This window comes from Schistocerca serialis, chromosome 7, assembly GCF_023864345.2.
Source record: "Schistocerca serialis cubense isolate TAMUIC-IGC-003099 chromosome 7, iqSchSeri2.2, whole genome shotgun sequence".
NCBI classification, from domain to species: domain Eukaryota; kingdom Metazoa; phylum Arthropoda; class Insecta; order Orthoptera; family Acrididae; genus Schistocerca; species Schistocerca serialis.
The window spans coordinates 91,949,829-91,969,953 of NC_064644.1; the positions used below are offsets into that span (position 1 = coordinate 91,949,829).

At 47.3% G+C, this 20,125-nt stretch overlaps 1 protein-coding gene across 1 annotated transcript in view; it reads left to right on the forward strand.

Annotated features, from left to right (window-relative positions):
* Positions 1-20,125, forward strand: part of LOC126412906 (uncharacterized) — a 660,163-nt gene that overhangs the window by 616,592 nt on the left and 23,446 nt on the right. Inside the window, exons 16-17 of the mRNA XM_050082795.1 lie at positions 14,130-14,196; positions 19,880-20,104. Coding sequence (XP_049938752.1) covers positions 14,130-14,196; positions 19,880-20,104 — 292 coding nt within the window. The remainder of the gene's footprint in view (positions 1-14,129; positions 14,197-19,879; positions 20,105-20,125) is intronic.

Sequence of the window (20,125 nt, forward strand, 5' to 3'; positions counted from 1 at the left end):
GACGTTGACTGTGGGTATTGTATAACAGACAAAGTCCCTTTTGACTGTTCAGAGATGTCACTAAACCCGCCCAAAGATGTAAACAACCATGCATGAGCAGCGCCTATTAGACGGGCGAGGTCCGACAGCCGATCAGTTCCAGTCATTCCACCAGGAAGGAGGTACGCGGCTCGTGTTGTCTGTAGTTCAACCATGCCTGGACGGACAATACCGCGGTTGGACCGCGTCCGCATTGTTACTTTGTGCCAGGAAGGGCTCTCAACAAGGGAAGTGTCCAGGCGACTCGGAGTGAACCAAAGCGATGTTGTTCGGACATGGAGGAGATACAGAGAAACAGGTACTGTCGATGACATGCCTCGCTCAGGCCTCCCAAGGGCTACTCCTTCAGTGGATGACAGCTACCTACGGATTATGACTCGTTGGAGCCCTGACAGCAGCGCCACCATGTTGAATAATGCTTTTCGTGCAGACACAGGATGTCGTGTTACGACTCAAACTGTGCGCAATAGGCTCCATGATGTGCATCTTCACTCCCAACGTCCATGGCGAGGTCCACCTTTGCAATCACGACACCATGCAGCGCGGTACAGATGGGCCCAACAACATGCCAAATGGACCGCTCAGGATTGGCATCACATTCTGTTCAGCGATGAGTGTCGCATATGCCTTCAACCAGACAATCGTCGGACACGTGTTTGGAGCCAACACGGCCTGGCTGATAGCCTTAGACACAATGCCCAGCGTGTGCAACAAGGTGGAGATTCCCTGCCGTTTTGGGTACCATTATGTGGAGCCGACGTACGCCGCTGGTGGCGATGGAAGGCGCCGTAACGGTTGTACGATACGTGAGTGCCATTCTCCGACCGATAGTGCAACCATATCGGCAGCATATTGGCGAGGAATTCGTCTTCATGGACGACAATTCGCGTCCCCATCGTGCACATTTTGTGAATGACTTATTTCAGGAAAACTACATCGCTCGACTGGAGTGGCCAGCATGTTCTCCAGACATGAACCCTATCGAATATGCCTGGGATAAATTGAAAAGGGCTATTTATGGACGACGACGTGACCCACCAACCACTGTGAGGAATCTACGCCGAATCGCAGTTGAGGAGTGGGGGAATCTGGACCAACAGTGTCTTGATGAAGTTTTGGATAGTATGCCACGACGAATATAGTCATGCTTCAGTAAAAGAGGACGTACTACTGGGCATTAGAGGTACCGGTGTGTATAGTAATCTGGACCACCATCTCTGAAAGTCTCGCTGTACAGTGGTACAATATCCAGTGTGTGGTTTTCATGAGCAATAAAAAGTGCGGAAATGACATTTATGTTGATCTCTATTCCAATTTTCAATACAGGTTCGGGAACTCTCGGAACCGAAGTGATGCAGAACTTTTTTTGATGTGTATATTTATTTCTCAACATAGTCACCCTGGCAACGAACACATCTCTCTCAACCGTCACAGTAGAATGGTAGGTTTAAGTAGTTCTAAGGGACTGATACCTCAGATGTTAAGTCCCGTAGTTCTTAAAGCCATTTGAACCCATGGTGTCGGATCGTTGCGGATGCCGTAGCGCTCGTGTGTGGTCTGACACCGTCATGGTGAATTAGAGGGTGCTCCACGTGTGGACGAACTCTACGAATTCGGCACTGGATTACAGCACGCTGTTTCTCAGGCAACGACATAGTTACGTACACCGGCATGTTACACACTACAATTCGGAGCCCTCTAGTGGCAAAGGTCTGCAAATGTGAAGACATGAAGAATAAAGATTTAGAATGTTAATAACGTTTGTTTTATTTAAAATGTGTAAGACTTTTTACTTTAAAATTTCGGAGGCATTACTTTTCAGCACGCCCTCTTGCTAAACATGCATGCCTCGTTTGGGTCTTCTTCGACGATAGATCAGCTTGCTGGCCAGCCTGGATGTGGTTTCCAGGTGGTCTCGCACATCACAGTAGGTGAATACGGGATTGTAACCCATGTTCCTCGTTAGTCACATGTTACGTAAACATCTATAACATTGGCACCAGAATTTACTTTATACGCAGACAGATTGGCTACGCTTCTATCCTGAAGGGGGGGGGGGGGGGGTGGTTGAATAGGAGGCAGATGACCATGGCTATTCGGATCAGAATTAGAATCTGAAGAACCCAAATTGATCAGATCTTAGATCGCTTTCTACCAATCTTTTCCATTCCGTAAATAATTCGTGTTAGTACACGAAAACCGAAATAGCATATTACAAAAATAAAAATTAGTGCAAGACTCACATCTGCGTACACATGCGCGCGCGCTCACACACACACACACACACACACACGCACACACACACACACAAATTATATGATTCTAGGGTCATAAAAAGAAAATAGCTTTAAAACTTACATCATTATTTGCCCTGTGGGTAAAAAGTCCGTGTTCTACAGCAAACGACTTGTTCCTTGTGATGGTAAACAGCTGCCGATGATGACGTGGTTAGCATCCTCTTCCGCCATGTACTCGCACGGAGGTGATTCACTCAAATGCTGCAGATGCAGGTGCAGTTTAAAACCTCCGTGACTGGTACGCTGGCGGAACATTGTCACGAAAAACCGCTTCCGATACACGCCAGAGTCACGCCAAGGAACTTCTGGAACTGTCTCTGCACCGCGTGCCGTCCCTTACAGCGGTGTGAGTGACGCAGTCCGCCGTTCCAGTTCTCTCTACTTTGCAGTCACACATACTGTAAGAGGGCTGCGTGGGGCACATGGTCGTATTTCATCGTCCCATTGCGTGCTGGCTACTTCGTGAGCTTGTCAGCTACTTCGCTTCTTCTCGCGCGGCAGTGGCCCCCCAATCACACCGTAACGGTCCTTTTACGACCATGAAACCCCTGCCTCTTGTTCTACAATCTGATACAGCAAGCAGTAGCTAGTGTTGCTGATTAAATGTTTCTTCAAGAGCACCGGCCTGACTTCAGCTTACATGGGGCACGTGAGGACCGCAGCTACACAACTCGTGCTACGGTCGCAGAACGCTGACGACCTTTCCCCTATTGCGTGTAAATATTTGGGATTAATATGATTCACAGAATTAGTGACGATGCCAACACTGAAGAAAAAAATGCCACGAAATATGCGGAACATAAGACAATAAGTTTGGTATCTCATTCAGAAAAAGTCTAATAAGAGTAACGAATAGATGATTGCAATCTAAAATTGAGACGTAACTGGATGAAGAACAATTCGGCTTCAGAAGGGACAAAGGTACAACAGATTCAGTTGGAGTGTTACAAATAACTGCATAAAGACACGCAGAAAAAAGATGGAAAAGTCTGCCTTATTTTTGTTGGGATGATTTAGTTAAATGCTGCTTCCAACAAACGAGTAATATCACAGTGTAAGGAACAATTATCAAGTGTATAATATTTGCTGAGGACATGGTTTTATCTAGTGAAGCTGAAAACGCGGTTTACTGTATGCGAAGAAACTGGAATTAAGGTAAATCTGAAAATGACAAAGACAAGACTTTTACAAGACACTAAATGCAGATAAAAATGAAAATTTGTGATGATTTAGCGGAACTATTTCATGAAAACAGGTATCTAGTTCGCGAAGTAACCATTAATATGATATTTAACCTACATTAATAACACTCTAGAACCGCCTTTTCTGTCTGTTTGAACACGCTAATCTTCAAACCTATCAGATGAATTTTCATGCGGTTTGTCACAGGTAACTTGATCGTTGTTCGGGGGAACGCATAGGCTTTCAAAAAATGGTTCAAATGGCTCTGAGCACTATGGGACTTCACATCTATGGTCATCAGTCCCCTAGAACTTAGAACTACTTAAACCTAACTAACCTAAGGACATCACACAACACCCAGCCATCACGAGCCAGAGAAAATCCCTGACCCCGACGGGAATCGAACCCGGGAACCCGGGCGCGGGAAGCGAGAACGCTACCACACGACCAAGAGCTGCGGGCGCATAGGCTTTATTTCATCAAAATCGGATCACGGAAAAAGAAGGTATCGTAATCCGGTAATCAACTTCCTCTCCTCAAAACCTGTTCAAAAACGTATCTCAGTCTCCCACTCACACTTGTTGTTGCTGCAGTCTTCAGTCCGAAACTGGTTTGATGAGCTCTCCGTACCCCGCGCAAGACTCTTCATCTCCGAATGACTACTGCAACCCACACCTATTTGAAGCTGGTTACTGTACTCGTCTTTTGGTCTTCCTCTGCAATTTTATACCCTCTCCCCACTTCACTCCAGTACTAAACTGGTTATTTCTTCATGTCTCAAAATGTGTCCCATCAACCGATCCCTTCTTTTAGTCAAGTTATGCTATAATTTTTTCTCCCCCATTCTGTTTAATACCTCTTCATTAGTTACGTGACCTACCAATCTAATCTTTATCAATGTTCTGTAGCTTCGCATTTGAAAAGCTTCTATTCCCTTTTTGTCTAAACTGTTTATCATCTGTACAGAAAGCAGATGGCAGTTATAAGAGTCGAGGGACATGAAGGGGAAGTAGTGGTTGGGAAGGGAGTGAGACAGGATCGTAGCCTCTCCCCGATGCTATTCAGTCTCAATGTTCTACGGATCCATTTCCTCACATGTATCAGTAGCACTATGCCTGCGGCCTAGGCGGTGTGACTGCGCAGCGTAAGGGCCGTGACCTGTCAGAAAGTGAACTATACGCCGGCTGGGATTGATATGGCTAACAAGGGGAGGCCACGACGTTTCGAAAGCGGATTTACTGCAAACTTCGTACACTCGTAGTACACCACGAGGACAACAAAATGAGTAAGCAGTAGCGCGTACTTCTCAAGCGTTATTGAGAAAATCGCAAGATAATTTCGATCGTCGAATATATATCTGTGCGTGACGATTTTAACCATGAAGCGGCTGCGACCGAGTGGTGCCGGCATGGTAGCTCAGCGTGTTAGCCGGCACGGTAGCTCAGCGTGTTCGGTCAGAGGGTAACGTGCCCTCTGTAATAAAAAAAAACTGAGTTAACAGATCAACAACGAACTTAAATGAATGTCTTACGACGTCCGCCCCGAGCAGATGCAACGAACTAAAGCGAACAAAAAATGCCGGCACGGTAGCTCAGCATGTCAGTCCGGCTTTCGCCGCCGTGCAGTGCGGACGTGTTGTTGTTTCCGCCTGCGGAGCGCGCGCGCTCGCTGTTGTTTACATTTCAGCGGCCGTCACTTACGTGTCACTTACGTGCACTAGAACCATGGCCAACCGTTTTCGAAAATCAACTTTACGATTCAACTTCTGCAACGACTACGCACGACCAAAGGCCTTGGAAGTGGAACGCTTCCTACGCGACGTTGCTAAGATCCCAGCTTCCGACATCTTGGGCATCCATTTGTCCATATTAAGCAGTAAATGACGCGGTATGTGAAAGAATACTTCGTGACACCAACCATGGATTACGCTTTTGCCACGCCGACGGCAATGTCGGAGCGGTCACTGTCGACCATGCCGGCTTAGGAATGCGCACCGTACGAGTTTTCGAACTCCCGTTCGAGCTTCCGGCGGAAGACGTTATCGTGGCTTTCCGCCCATATGGCACTGTACATGGCCACACTGCCGAACGCTGGGCGCAATTCCAAACGTACCCCGTTCTTAAAGGTGTACGGCAGATCACCATCGACCTCCATCGCCACGTGCCATCATACCTGCAAATTAGCGGGTGCCACGCGGTTGTCATATACGACGGCCAACCCAAGACCTGTTCCGGGTGCGGCAAAGAAGGCCACCTCAGATCTGAGTGTCTTCAGCGACGAATCACCCAATTGCCAGCCGCTACCGTGACACCTCCGGCTCCGACGACGATTTTACCGATCACCTACGCATCGGCGCTCTCTTCTCCTCCCACCGGCCGCCGCCCGTCGGACCATGTACCGGTGACTCTTCCAGCTGCTACGGATTCCGCCGGGGCCGACACGTCGCGCTCAAATCCTGACGCTCCTCCGGCGCCACTACCAACAGCGACGACTTCCGACCCCCACCCGTCCGACCATATGGACGCCCCTTCATTTGACGTTCCCGCGACGGCCTTCCTCTCAGACCGAGCGACTCCCTTCCGTCTTCCGACACGGAGGGACGAACCCGCAAACAACGTTCACCTAAGAGGCGCAAGAGGAAGCGCCGTACGGTCTCGGAACGGGACGGATCACCTCCCCCTGATGCTCCAGAGGCCGTCCGACCCGGCGAGGCCTCGGAGAACCTACACGATACGAATGACGACAACATGACGCCGACTGTGGATGTGTCGATACCTACTCTACTGGCTCGCTCAGGTGCTCCTGAACCAGTGGAATCCACCGATGCGACTGCCGCCGAGACGTCCGCCGCCCCTACGACCGAAGTGAAACGTACGACCATCACAACGACAACGCCTTCAATGGTGTGGAGTGAGGACGTCGATGAGGACCCGGACCACACGCTGGGGACACAGTTACCCCAGACGGAAGCATCGTTACGCCGCTGATAACGCCGTCAGGTGGCGTACGGGACGACTCTCCGTTGCCTCGCCCCTCTTCATCCTCCGCCGGTGGAGTTCCCCTCCACGGCGGGGCACGGCTCCAAACCTACCGAATAGCGACGATCAACACTAACACCATTAGCTCTCCCGTGAAACTTCAACTGCTGCGAGAGATGATATGGGCGTCGGACGTCGATATCGCACTACTACAGGAAGTACACTTGGCCACACTTCCGGACGTCGCGGGATATAACACTTATCCTTCTCCTGGTGACCACCTGGGACGCGGCGTAGCCATCTACGCCAGGGAAGGCATTCCAGTGGCCGATATCACATACCTTCCATCTGCCAGAGGCATGGCCGTCACCGTCATGGGGACGCGTATCGTCAACATTTACGCTCCGTCAGGCTCCACCCGTAGACGCGACAGGGCACTCTTCTATTCAGAGGAAATCGCTCCTTTGCCGGCCGAAGTGGCCGAGCGGTTCTAGGCGCTACAGTCTGGAACCGCGCGACCGCTACGGTCGCAGGTTCGAATCCTGCCTCGGGCATGGATGTGTATGATGTCCATAGGTTAGTTAGGTTTAAGTAGTTCTAAGTTCTAGGGGACTGATGCCCTCAGTAGTTAAGTCCCATAGTGCTCAGAACCAACCAAATCGCTCCTTTGTTTCTTGGACGCTGCTTGCGGGTGATTTTAATTGTGTCTTGCACCCCAAAGATCAAGTGCCCCACTACAACACCTGTCAAGAACTGCGTCTTGTCGTCCGAGATCTGTTGCTCCGCGACACTTGGGAAGTTCAGCACGGCGACGCGCCTGGACACACTTACCAGACGAGTCACTCCGCGAGCCGCCTTGATAGAATTTACGTCTCTCGGGAACTCACACCTGCAGTCCAAGGTGCAGAACTTTGGCCCCTGGCCTTTTCGGACCACTGTGCCTACATCTGCAACATTCTCTTTCCCAAGCAAGTGGTCTGGCGTAGTCGTGCACCGTGGAAGCTAAACACCTCCCATCTTCATGATCCCGAATGTCTTCAACGTGTTACCGAGACATGGGCCACCTGTGTACGTCGCTTACCTAAATATTGCACGACCTTGACCTGGTGGCTGGAATGTGCCAAACCTGCCATTCGACGTACTTTGATTCAGTATGGAAAGGAAGTTGCTATGTGGCGCCGGCACACTACCGACTATTTCTACGCCGTTCTCCGCGACCTGGACGCCCAACCGCCCACCCCCGACACCCAGAGGGAACGCAACAGGATTAAGGCGCAAATTGTAACTTTGACACGCCGTAGACTGCAGGGGGCTATGGTGCGAACCCGATGTCAAGATTCGGCGGAACAAGAACATCAGTCCATGCATCATATCGCCTCCGATAGGAAACATCGACGACAACAACTCATCACCGAGATCACCACCTGTCGCGGCCAGCACGTCACTTGCCAGGCCGAAATCGTCAGTGCCTTTGTCGACCACTACCGCAGAATGTACCAGGAGGAGACTACCAACAACCACGAAGAGGAGTCTGTGTTACCACATGTAACTCGCACCCTCACCAGCGACGAAGCGGACGAGCTGATGGAGCCCATTACGCGTGACGAAATCCACGATGCAATCAAAAAAGGTGCTCTGAATAAGTCACCTGGTGTCGACGGATTGCCGATAGAATTTTATCGCGCTTTCTTCACACTAATGGCGTCACGGTGGACAACGATGTTTCATGAACTGCTGACGATGGGGGACGCCGTACCGCCGTCATTCGTCACGGGAATTATACCCATCCACAAACCGACACCAGGTGTGACGACAGCACATTACCGTCCCCTGACTCTGATTAACGCAGACTGTAAAATTTTTACACGCCTACTGGCAACGCGATGCCGCAAGGTCCTGCCTAGCATTCTATCCCCGGAACAGACAACTCCGGGCGGCTCAGTTAATATACAAACGGCCACAAGAGAATGTCGCGATTTAATTGCACTGGCAGCGGCGTGCAGACTCCGCGCCGCAGTGGTTGCCATTGATTTTGACAGCGCATTCGACAAAGTGCGGCATCTTTTTTTGTTCTCAGTGATGAACCGTATGGGTTTTCCACCAGCCTTTATCGACGTGATCCGGCGCCTGTACGGCACCGCCGAATCGCTGATTCGGGTTAATGGCCGTGTGGCGGGACCAGTGGCGATCCGGCGTTCCGTACGGCAAGGCTGCCCACTTTCGACCCTACTCTATGCCATAAGCCTGTTGCCACTCATCGGGAGTCTGACGAGCCACCTTTCTGGTCTCACTTTGCGACAGCACAGTTTTCGATGTCGTGCATATGCGGACGACCTCCTCCTCTTGATCCGCTCACGGAGTGAGCGCACACGGTACTTGATTTGATATCAACGTACGGCACTGCAGCGGGCAGTAACATGAATGTGGCTAAATCCGCGGCGATGCCCATTGGACGCGGCCTCACACACGACGACTTAGCACCTCTCCCGTGTGTACAAAAACTACGATACCTTGGTATGATTTTCACCTCCACCGTGCGCCGCTCCGCTGCCATCAATTTTCGGCGTGCACCCCAAACTATCCGCACGACGGTGCGACAAAATCTTCTCCGACGACTCGATTCTTTACAACGTGTCCAATACCTCAATCAACATGTGGCGTCCAGAATGGACCACATTGCACAGGTCCTCCCGCTGCCATCAACTATTGGACGCAGCCTCCAGGCTGCCTTCGGATACTTCCTTACGGCCGGTACGCTCTTTAAGGTCCGCTACGACACGCTCATCCTTCCCCCGCGAGCGGGGGGCCTCGGCCTTGTCAACGTGCGACTCCGCGCGGCGTCTTTGTACATGTCCACCATGCACAAGCAGTGGCACGGGGGCACCTCCCTTACGCGCAGCTTGCTGGAAATTCTTGTGCCCGCGACCATAAGACCACCAGTACCAGTCGGACACATCACGCACCAGCTGTCGCACATTTCTGATTTCATCGTCGACTTCAGTTATGCTCACACACACTTACCGACCACGCGTTCTCCTCGACCTAAAGATTTTTACACCCCACTCCTTCGCTCCATATCCAGCAACAATATCGAACTGAGACATCCGTCCACGCGGTGGCCCACGGTTTGGCGTCACATCCACGAGCCTTTTCGTTCCTCCAGCGTCCGGGCAACATGGTACCAAGTTGCAAATGAAAAATTGGCCACAAATCATCGTCTTCACGCCATCGGACTAAAGGACTCTCCACTTCGTTCCATTTGCCACCTCGTGGATGACTATGTCCATCAACTGACTTGTGCTGCCACCAGTGACGTCTGGAAACTTGCCCGACAGTTCGTTGCCTGTTACCTCCGCGTTCCGCCGGACTCGATTGACCCATGGACTTTTATCCATCCTCAGAATACTTATTTCCCCGCCACCAAAAATCATGCGATTGTATGGGTCAAGGGATGGACGATCACCTACATGTATAATGATGGCGACAAATCTCGCCTTGATTTCTGGCAGTACTTACAAACCGCCCACAGTGAAGTCGAACACCGACCGCGCTACCGCGCCTTCTTCGCCAATTACCTACATGCGATCTTTACGTCACCCCCGCTCAGTTGGATGGTGCCACACACCGACAACACTCCCCCCCCCCCCCCCCTGCTGACATCTGAGACCCCCCACGCTACTTTCTACATTGTAACCCACAGTGGAGTAGGCGCATGGACACGCGCCTCCTTTCTTTTATGCACTACACCAGAAAACACTAGTTTTTCCCTCACTCCACTGTATATTGCTTCACACCTCTTAACTTACATCAATATTATTATTCTTTTTTTTCCTACACCAAAAAAAAAAAGCGTGTTCGGTCAGAGGGCAGGTTGTCCTCTGCAATAAAAAAACTGAGTAAAGGAATCAACGATCAACTTGAACGGACGCCATGTGACGTCCGCACAGGCCAAACGCAACGAACTATACTGAACAAAATGAAAAAAGAAAGCGTGTTCGGTCAGAGCGTTAGCTACCCTTTATAATAAAAAAACTGAACGAACGGATGAACGAACGAAGTGTACGGGAGGCATCGAACGTCCGCCGTGAACAAATTCAGCGAACAATATAGAACAAAATGTTTTTTTTTTAAGTGTTTGGCGTTCAAGTCGCTGGATCGAGTTCCGTTCGTCAGTTTTTTTTTATTTCCAACACAGTCATTTCCTTTATTATTTATATTACAATTGATATAATGGCGAAAATACGTGTAATCGGATGAACTTTTATTAAATTTACAATGTTATTTGGCAGTCTGCTAATTTTTATTATCATAAATAATGTAATATTCATAACTATCGATAGTAAACGACCAAACGCATAAAATTATACTGAAAATGTATGCTTGTCCGCGATTTGAGAAATCCCTTATACCTGGAAGGAGCCCGAAACGACTTGTTACCTCCAAGTTTTGACCGGCACAGACGGCTCTCGAAAGACGTACAATTAATCGTCGTTTTCGACATTTCGAGTAAAAGTTGCAGGATATATTTTTCGTAAAAACATGGAAAACATAAAGTTAAACGGCACCAGCTGCATTGGATAAATGCTATGTTTCCGCATACGCAAGGTCTTTTGACGATTTCCGTGGAAAAACAAACTTCGTTAACATTTTCAAAAACCTCTCTTTCAGACGATAGTTTGGAAGCAAACCATGCATAACGCAGTATTTCCTTAAAAATCGGCGCTGATAATTGGTTATGCAGTATCGAGTGTATTTTAATAGCGTCTTCCGAGAAGCAATTTCTCGTTCTCTTTCGATTAAATACGAACAGTTTTGAAGACACGGACAAGCATACATTTTCAGTATCACTTTATGCGTTTGGTCGTTTACTAGTCGATAGTTATGAATATTACATTATTTGTGATAATAAAAATTAGTAGACTGCCAAATAACATTGTAAAGTTAACAAAAGTTCATCCGATTACACGTATTTTTCCCGTTATATCAATTGTAATACAAATAGTAAAGAAAATGACTGTGTTAAAAATAAAAAATAAAACTGACGAACGGAACTCGATTCAGCGATGGCTTGCACGCCAAAAACTTTTTTTTTTAAAAAAAACATTTTGTTCTGTATTGTTCGCTGAATTTGTTCAGGGCGGACGTCCGATGACACCTGTTACGTTCGGTCGTTCACCCGTTCGCTCAGGGTAACTAACGCTCTTACAGACACGCTTTTTTTTCAGATCTCATTTTGTTGGTTATAGTTTGTTCTATTTGTTCGGGGCGGACGTCCTATGACGTCCGTTTAAGTTCTTCGTTGATCCATTCACTAAGTTTTCTTTATTGCAGAGGGCAGCTAACCTTCTGACCGAGCACGCTGAGCTACCGCACCGGCAAACACGCTGAGCTACTGTGCCGGCACCACTCGGCCGCGGCCGCTTCATGGTTAAAATGGCCACGTACAGATATCTATTCGACGATCGAAATTACCTTGCGATTTTCTCAATAACGCTTGAGAAGTACGCGCTACTGCTTCCTCATTTTCTTGTGTACATCTACACTTACATCCATACTTTGCTAGCCACCTGACGGTGTGTGGCGGAGGGTACCTTGAGTATCGGTTTTCCCTTCTATTCCAGTCTCGTATTGTTCGTGGAAAGAAGGATTGTCGGTATGCTTCTGTGTGGGCTCTAATGACTCTGATTTTATCCACGTGGTCTCTTCGCGAGATATATGTAGGAGGGAGCAATATACTGCTTGACTCTTCGGTGAAGGCATGTTCTCGAAACTTTAACAAAAGCCCGTACCGAGCTACTGAGCGTCTCTCCTGCAGAGTCTTCCACTGGAGTTCATCTATCATCTCCGTAACGCTTTCGCGATTACTAAATGATCCTGTAACGAAGCGCGCTGCTCTCCGTTGGATCTTCTCTATCTCTTCTATCATCCCTATCTGGTACGGATTCCACACTGCTGAGCAGTATTCAAGCAGTGGGCGAACAAGCGTACTGTAACCTACTTCCTTTGTTTTCGGATTGCATTTCCTTAGGATTCTTCCAATGAATCTCAGTCTGGCACCTGCTATACCGACGATCAACTTTATATGATCATTCCATTTTAAATCACTCCTAACGCGTACTCCCATATAATTTATGGAATTAACTGCTTCCAGTTGCTGACCTGCTATTTTGTATCTAAATGATAAGCGATCTATCTTTCTATGTATTCGCAGCACATTACACTTGTCTACATTGAGATTCAATTGCCATTCCCTGCACCATGCGTCAGTTCGCTGCAGATCCTCCTGCATTTCAGTACAATTTTCCATTGTTACAACCTCTCGATACACCACAGCATCATCTGCAAAAAGCCTCAGTGAACTTCCGATGTCATCCACAAGGTCATTTATGTATATTGTGAATAGCAACGGTCCTATGACACTCCCCTGCGGCACACCTGAAATCACTCTTACTTCGGAAGACTTCTCTCCATTGAGAATGACATGCTGCGTTCTGTTATCTAGGAACTCTTCAATCCAATCACACAATTGGTCTGATAGTCCATATGCTCTTACTTTGTTCATTAAGCGACTATGGGGAACTGTATCGAACGCCTTGCGAAAGTCAAGAAACACGGCATCTGCCTGTGAACCCGTGTCTATGGCCCTCTGAGTATCGTGGACGAATAGCGCGAGCTGGGTTTCACACGACCGTCTTTTTCGAAACCCATGCTGATTCCTACAGAGTAGATTTCTAGTCTCCAGAAGAGTCATTATACTCGAACATAATACGTGTTCCAAAATTCTACAACTGATCGACGTTAGAGATATAGGTCTATAGTTCTGCACATTTGTTCGACGTCCCTTCTTGAAAACGGGTATGACCTGTGCCCTTTTCCAATCCTTTGGAACGCTACGCTCTTCTAGAGACCTACGGTACTACGAGTCTACGAAGTTTACAGTAAATCCGCGTTCCAAACGTCGTGGGCTCCCCTTGTAAGTCTCGGACGGGAAGAACCGATATATCCTACGGCCCTTATCGTTGAACTCCCATTCCCTTTGCCAGTATCCACCCGCCATTTAACGAGTTGGCACTTCTCAATAATGTCCTGCCGGTAGTGTCCATTACCTTATTCTGCCTCCCCCTCCTCAGACAGTACACTGCCTATTGCCTACAGAGAGCATGTGTGCGTGTGTGCGCAGGAGTCGAGCCACAGCACTTCCCCGCTGAGCCTGCAGCAACAGCAGCAGCAGCTGTCGCCGCCCAAGTCCCCACAGCCCGCCTCCCCCAAGCTGCGGACCGCCTCCGCGTCGCCGCCCAGCCCGGAGCCGTCTCCGCCGCCGCTGTCGACGCCGCCCCCGGCGCCGTCGTTCCTCGCGCCGCCGCTGACGCCGCCGCCGTCGCCGCGCCTGCCGCCCCCGCAGCCACAGCCGCCCCCGCAGCCGCCGGTCGCCGTTTCTGTATCCGTGGAGCCTCCGGAGGACGAACCGCCGCCTCCGCCGCCCCCGGAAGGCGCCACCTCGACGGCCACCGCCCCCGTCGCCCCCGAGCCCCCCGCCGCCCCGGCGCCTTCCACCAGCCCGGCCACCCCTGCCGCCCCCGCCGTCACGCCGGAAGCCGAAGCTGACGCCGAAGCGGAGGCGGAACTCAAGAAGCAGCGCCTGCGGCAGGTGCAGGAGATGCTCCGGACGCGAATCACGCCTCTGGCGTCGCGATCATCAGGTAACAAGGGGATCCCGTTAGTATATCCCTTAAAAAAATGTATAACTATTTATTTTTAGAGGATATAATAATGTAACTATTTATTTAGAGGACACACTCTCCTAGTAAATTTGTTTGTCCTTTGATTTATCGTGATCTGTTACTGATTTTTAGTGATGTCTGTTTTTACGTTTAGCTTTCAAAAAAAATACAAAAGGGATATAATAAGCAAAATAATGAATTTGGTAAGTTGCCAATGACGTATTATATCTGGTTTTATCGAGCGCCAGGCTCCCTACAAATTACTGTAAATGCAATAGCGTAGTATTACTCAGCTCCAGTTCACTGATCTGAAATTTTTACTATCACAGAAAATAGACAAGTTTTAATAAAATTATTTCACTGGATTCTTTCAATTAATCTCACTGAATATTTTTACATAATTTCTTCCGCTCCGGCTATCAGACATTCTGCTGTGAAAAAATATTTTTAAATGTACCGCGTAATCGAGCCTAATTGTTAACAGTCAGAGATCACTGTTACTCGCTCCGCAGCATCTGGAAACATGCTAAATAATTTTCGTTAAATATTCTTTTCATAAGATAAATGTGGCGTAGGTTCTTGAAATAACACACGGAGATCACTTTATACTAATATATTCTTACTAGGACACCGTGTACACCATGAAATATTTACAATTACGTAACGACGGAAACAAATGCTAGCGCAGCACAATAGCTTGCGTACCTTATTCCAGCTAACACCAGAACAAACAGCACAAAACACACTAGACAGAAAAATGAGCATTGCATTGTGTTTTATACTCTTAAAAAGATAATATAACTTCTTTTAATTACTTACACATTATAATTTCATACAATAAAAATAATGTCTTTTCTGCATCTATCGATCTATATTGTATATTTTTACAGTTAGTGTTATTACCTTTCGCAGATAAATCGATGTTTGCAGTTCATTTTGGATCACATACAGTCATTTTTATTTATGTTTCACCTCGCTAATGGTGAATAGTGCAAAAGGGACACTACACCGTCCGATGTTACTTCCGCCAGAAACGACGTGTCCACATAAAATTACGCTAGTAAAAAATAGTCTGAAATATAGTCGTCACGGCTTTCTTGCCGCATAAGTGCGACGTTTCGGGAAAACTGCTCTCTCTCTCTCTCTCTCTCTCTCTCTCTCTCTCTCTCTCTCTCTCTCTCTCTTCCATTTTCTACTGAAATTTGCCAGAAGATGGCTAGACACAATAGTCTTTCCGAAACGTCGCACTGAAACACCCCGAAAAACTCTCTGTACACAAAAAAAAATCATATTTCATTCTAAAGCAGAACTCGATAAAAATGCTAAAAGGGGGAGAAAACCTGATGCACTTCTAGTAGAAGGAATATAAAGGTGTGTGTCCACTAGCAAGTAACTTCGGCAAGCGCTTACTGAGGTGTTTACATTAGAACAAACACTTGTGCAAGTTTACTTCTGCAAGTCGCTTCGGCAAGTTAATTCCAGGAACTTGCTGCAGGTGCCTACAGAAGTGTTTTCACTAGAGTCGTGTCCGCCCCTGGTAGCTGAGTGGTCAGCGCGGCGAAATGTCATACCTAACGGCCCGGGTTCAGTTCCCGGCTGGGTCGGAGGTTTTCTCCACTCAGGGGCTGGGTGTTGTGTTGTCCTTATCATTTCATCCCCATCGGCACGCAATTAGCCGAAGTGGCATCAACTCGAAAGACCTGCACCAAGCGAACAGTGTACCCGACGGGAGGCCTCAGCCACACGGCATTTCCATTCACTAGAGTCGCGTCGTATGCTAGGCAAGTGAAACTTTACAGTCGCGAACTTAAAAACAGAGCAGTTGATACCGTTCTGTATTATTATTGTTATTATTATTATGATTGAAGAAAACTCCTTACGAAGAACAAGGGTAACAAGAAGAAGAGAAATGTTTGGGTGAGAAAGTCAAAAGACTACGCTCAAATAACAAACTTTCTATCAATGTCGTATACTACTCCTGAGCATGTCTTTTCTATTGTACAATCAAGTGTTCGAGAACAGGATCCAAAAACGCGGCAAACTACGTCACCAAGAGACGATATTTTAATTGCTCTTCCATTTCAGCTTAAAGTATTTATTAGAAATTATGCAATTATAAATAAATTAGCTAAAATTTAAAGACGTCTGTACAGCTATTCTGCTCTCCCGTCTGGTGAAATACAGGAATTGGTAAATTCATTTAGCGCTTAGTTCGCTGTGGCGGCCAGTTATATGCTCGTATATTTAGAGAGTACAATGGTACATTTGTTTCGGCCCATCTGTTATTCCGTCGTTCTCGTTCCCGACACTTATATTTTCGTGCTGGCATTGAACACACAAAACTTCTTCGGGTTTGAGAGAAATTTCCAGCAACTAGGATGTTTGGCAAGTACTTGTAGCAAGATGCAACAAACTATTTCCACTAACACGGGAACATCCCAGGTGTGAAATGAAATGATCGTATGGCATTTATTAACCGGGATATCCCCTTCGGGGTTCGGCCGACGTATTGCAAGTCTTTTTAGTTGACGCCCATTCGGCGACTTGCGGCCCAGGTGTAAATAAACGATCTTTATGAAACTTGCAGGGTATGCAGAGGGGTCAAAATAATAGAATATATATTTTTTTAGTTTTTGTCCAGTGAAATACACGCCGAAAGGTAGTTTGGCGTATTATGTTTAGAAGGAATATGTTCTAAAGCATGATAAATTAAAAAATGTGTTTTAAAGAAAAGTTGAAATGTAACTAACGTCCACGAAATTTGTACAATCAACTTTTGTAATAATTTGAAACTTTGCAAAATACCCTGCCACCATTAACTAATTTTGAAAAAAGAAAACTTTTGTTACAACACAAATTAAAGAAACTTTCACGTCACATCGATCGATGTGCAATGAAGCTGGTTTCTAAAATGCCTTTTTTGGAAATATGCTGTACAGGAAATGCTGTCGTAGTATTTCCAACATACCTAGTCAAAATATCTAAACGTTCATTACTATTCTAAATATTAGGCTTGACTTTTTTGTTTCATGTTTTAATTTGTAATTATAAGTTTGAAATTAATGATTTTTTAGTTTACCATTTAACCTATGTGTATTTTGTTAACTGCAAATGATAAATAACTTATTATCACGACAAACTATAGGTTTGCTACTTTCAGTTGACGAATAGAAAGCAGACTGCCAAAAGAACATTGCTACAAACTTCGAAACGTCGTTTTACATGTCAGAAAAATGTTCTCCCATATAACAGTCTCACGCGTAAACCGTTAAAAAAACTGCCAGTAGTGAATTTCGAACACGGGACCTTTAGACTGACGAGCTGACGCTCTAACACCTTTTTTTAAAGCTCATTTTGTTCGTTACTGGTCGTTATATTTGCTCGGGGCGGACGTGACATGACGCTTGTTAAAGCTCATCGTTGATCCATTCACTCAGTTTTGTTAATACAGAGGGCAGCTATTCCTCCCACCGAACACGCTAAGCTTCCGTGCCGGCAACTACCTCCCCTACCTCTAATCTCCAGATCGTAGGTCGCAGATACGCTTTTCCTATACACCGTGGTTCTGGCGTTACTTTTCGCCCGCAGCTCGTGGTCGTGCGGTAGCGTTCTCGCTTCCCACGCCCGGGTTCCCGGGTTCGATTCCCGGCGGGGTGAGGGATTTTCTCTGCCTCGTGATGACTAGGTGTAGTGTGCTGTCCTTAGGTTAGTTAGGTTTAAGTAGTTCTAAGTTCTAGGAGACTGATGACCATAGATGTTAAGTCCCATAGTGCTCAGAACCATTTGGCGTTACTTTTAATTACCACTTACACATGTTCTACTCGACGACAGCACACAGTCGGTTTTGATTGATACTCTATCTTCACACAACGTTTGGTACCGATCTGGGTGACATCTGGAGGTTTTCGTGTAAGCTCTTAAGGACACCTTCGGTTTGTGAAAGGTGATAGCAGCTATGGACAAGTAAATATAGATGAGTATGCGTTGGTTTCGACATGCAGCATGTCCTAATGTGCTATCAACTTTACGATGAAAGAGGGAGGAATCCATCTTCTTCTCTTTCCATAGTAAATTTAATACTAGCGTGAATATAATTCAGACGCACCATAAATCGATGTAATTCATGCTTTCCCTGTATCGTCCACGTAACTCCAGAAGATAAGTCCATCAATCTGCTCATGAAAGTCACCATTAAACTGGAAATAAGACGCCAAGAGTATATCTTCAAATAAGGCCGTGATATTTTTGTCAAAATGTTGACCGATAAGAGACAAAGAATCCTTTAATGGTACCTTGGTACATAATGATATCACGTCAAAACTAACCAGAACATACATACTATTTAGCCTGAGGTTGCTATGTTTCTGAATAAAATCCACAAAATTATGAATGTGGTGTATACATTTTCCCACCAATGCTTCTAAAAATGAAGCTAAATATTTGGCAGAATGATCGTTTTTTTTTTATTTACTAAGATAGTATCGGTTCTTTCGGACATGTCCGAATGAACAGATACCATCGGCGACCAAGCAGCTCGTTAGAATGAAATTACAATGAAATGAACACCCTTAGCTGCTTATAGGCGTTGACATACGTCAACGGGGACAGATTAAAGTGTGTGCCCCGACCGGGACTCGAACTCGGGATCTCCTGCTTGCATGGCAGACGCTCTATCCATCGTTTTATTTTTTATTTTTATTTTTTTTATTTTTTTTTATTTTATTTTATTTATTTTATTTTATTTTTTTTGTTTAATCTCATTTTGTTCGGTTTCGTTCGATGCATCTGCTCGGGGTGGACGTCGTAAGACACCCTTTTCAGTTCGTTGTTGATCCATTAACTCAGTATTTTTATTACAGAGGGCAGCTAGCCTCTGACCGAACACGCTGTGCTGATATGAAACCTCCTGGCAGATTAAAACTGTGTGCCGGACCGAGACTCGAACTCGGTACCTTTGCTTTTCGCGGGCAAGTGCTCTACCAACTGAGCTACCCAAGCACAGCATCTGAGCCACCAAGGACACAGAGGATAGCGCGACTGCAGGGATTTATCTCTGGGACGCCTCCCGCGAAACCCACATTCTCAACGTATTGTCCCGCAGTACATTCGTAGTGCCCCCGCCCATTATACTCATTACTCGCGGCGCGTTGCCGATTCCCGTAAGAGTTCGGGCACTGTTTGTGCATTCGCACAGAAGAAGAAGATGGTAAAGTGGCCGGTGAGCCTTAACTATATATTTACTAAGATGGTATCTGTTCTTTCGGACATGTCCGAATGGGCGGGGGCACTACGAATGTAGTGCGGGACAATACGTTGGGAATGTGGGTTTCGCGGGAGGCGTGCCAGAGATAAATCCCTGCAGTCGCGCTGTCCTCTGTATCCTCGGTGGCTCGGATGGATAGAGTGTCTGCCGTGTAAGTAGGAGATCGCGAGTTCGAGTTCCCGTCGGGGCACACATTTTCATCTGTCCCCGTTGACGTATGTCAACGCCTGTAAGCAGCTAAGGGTGTTCATTTCATTGTAATTTCAGAAAGATCGTTATTGGCCGCTTAGACATAAAATCTCAGTAGTACCGCAGTTCGCACTTTTAAACTTACAACTTCCTCTGGGAGCGACGAAGCGTTCAGTGAGGCAGCAGTCCCTAGTGTTACGTTGGTGGCAGGCGGGGGCTCGTCGCGGCCCATGTTCCCGCTGGTGCGGCGATCGTCGACGGCGGGCACTGGGGCCAGGCCGGAGCCGCTGGCGCGCCCGCTGCCTCGCCTACTCTCGCTGGAGCTCTTCAACCCAGAGACGGACGACATGGACAGCGACTCCAGCGGCGTCTCCTCCCCGGACTCCGTGAGCTCCGTCATCAGCGTCCTCACCGAGGAACCCGCCCAGCCGGCAGGTGAGCACGCCTACATGCGCA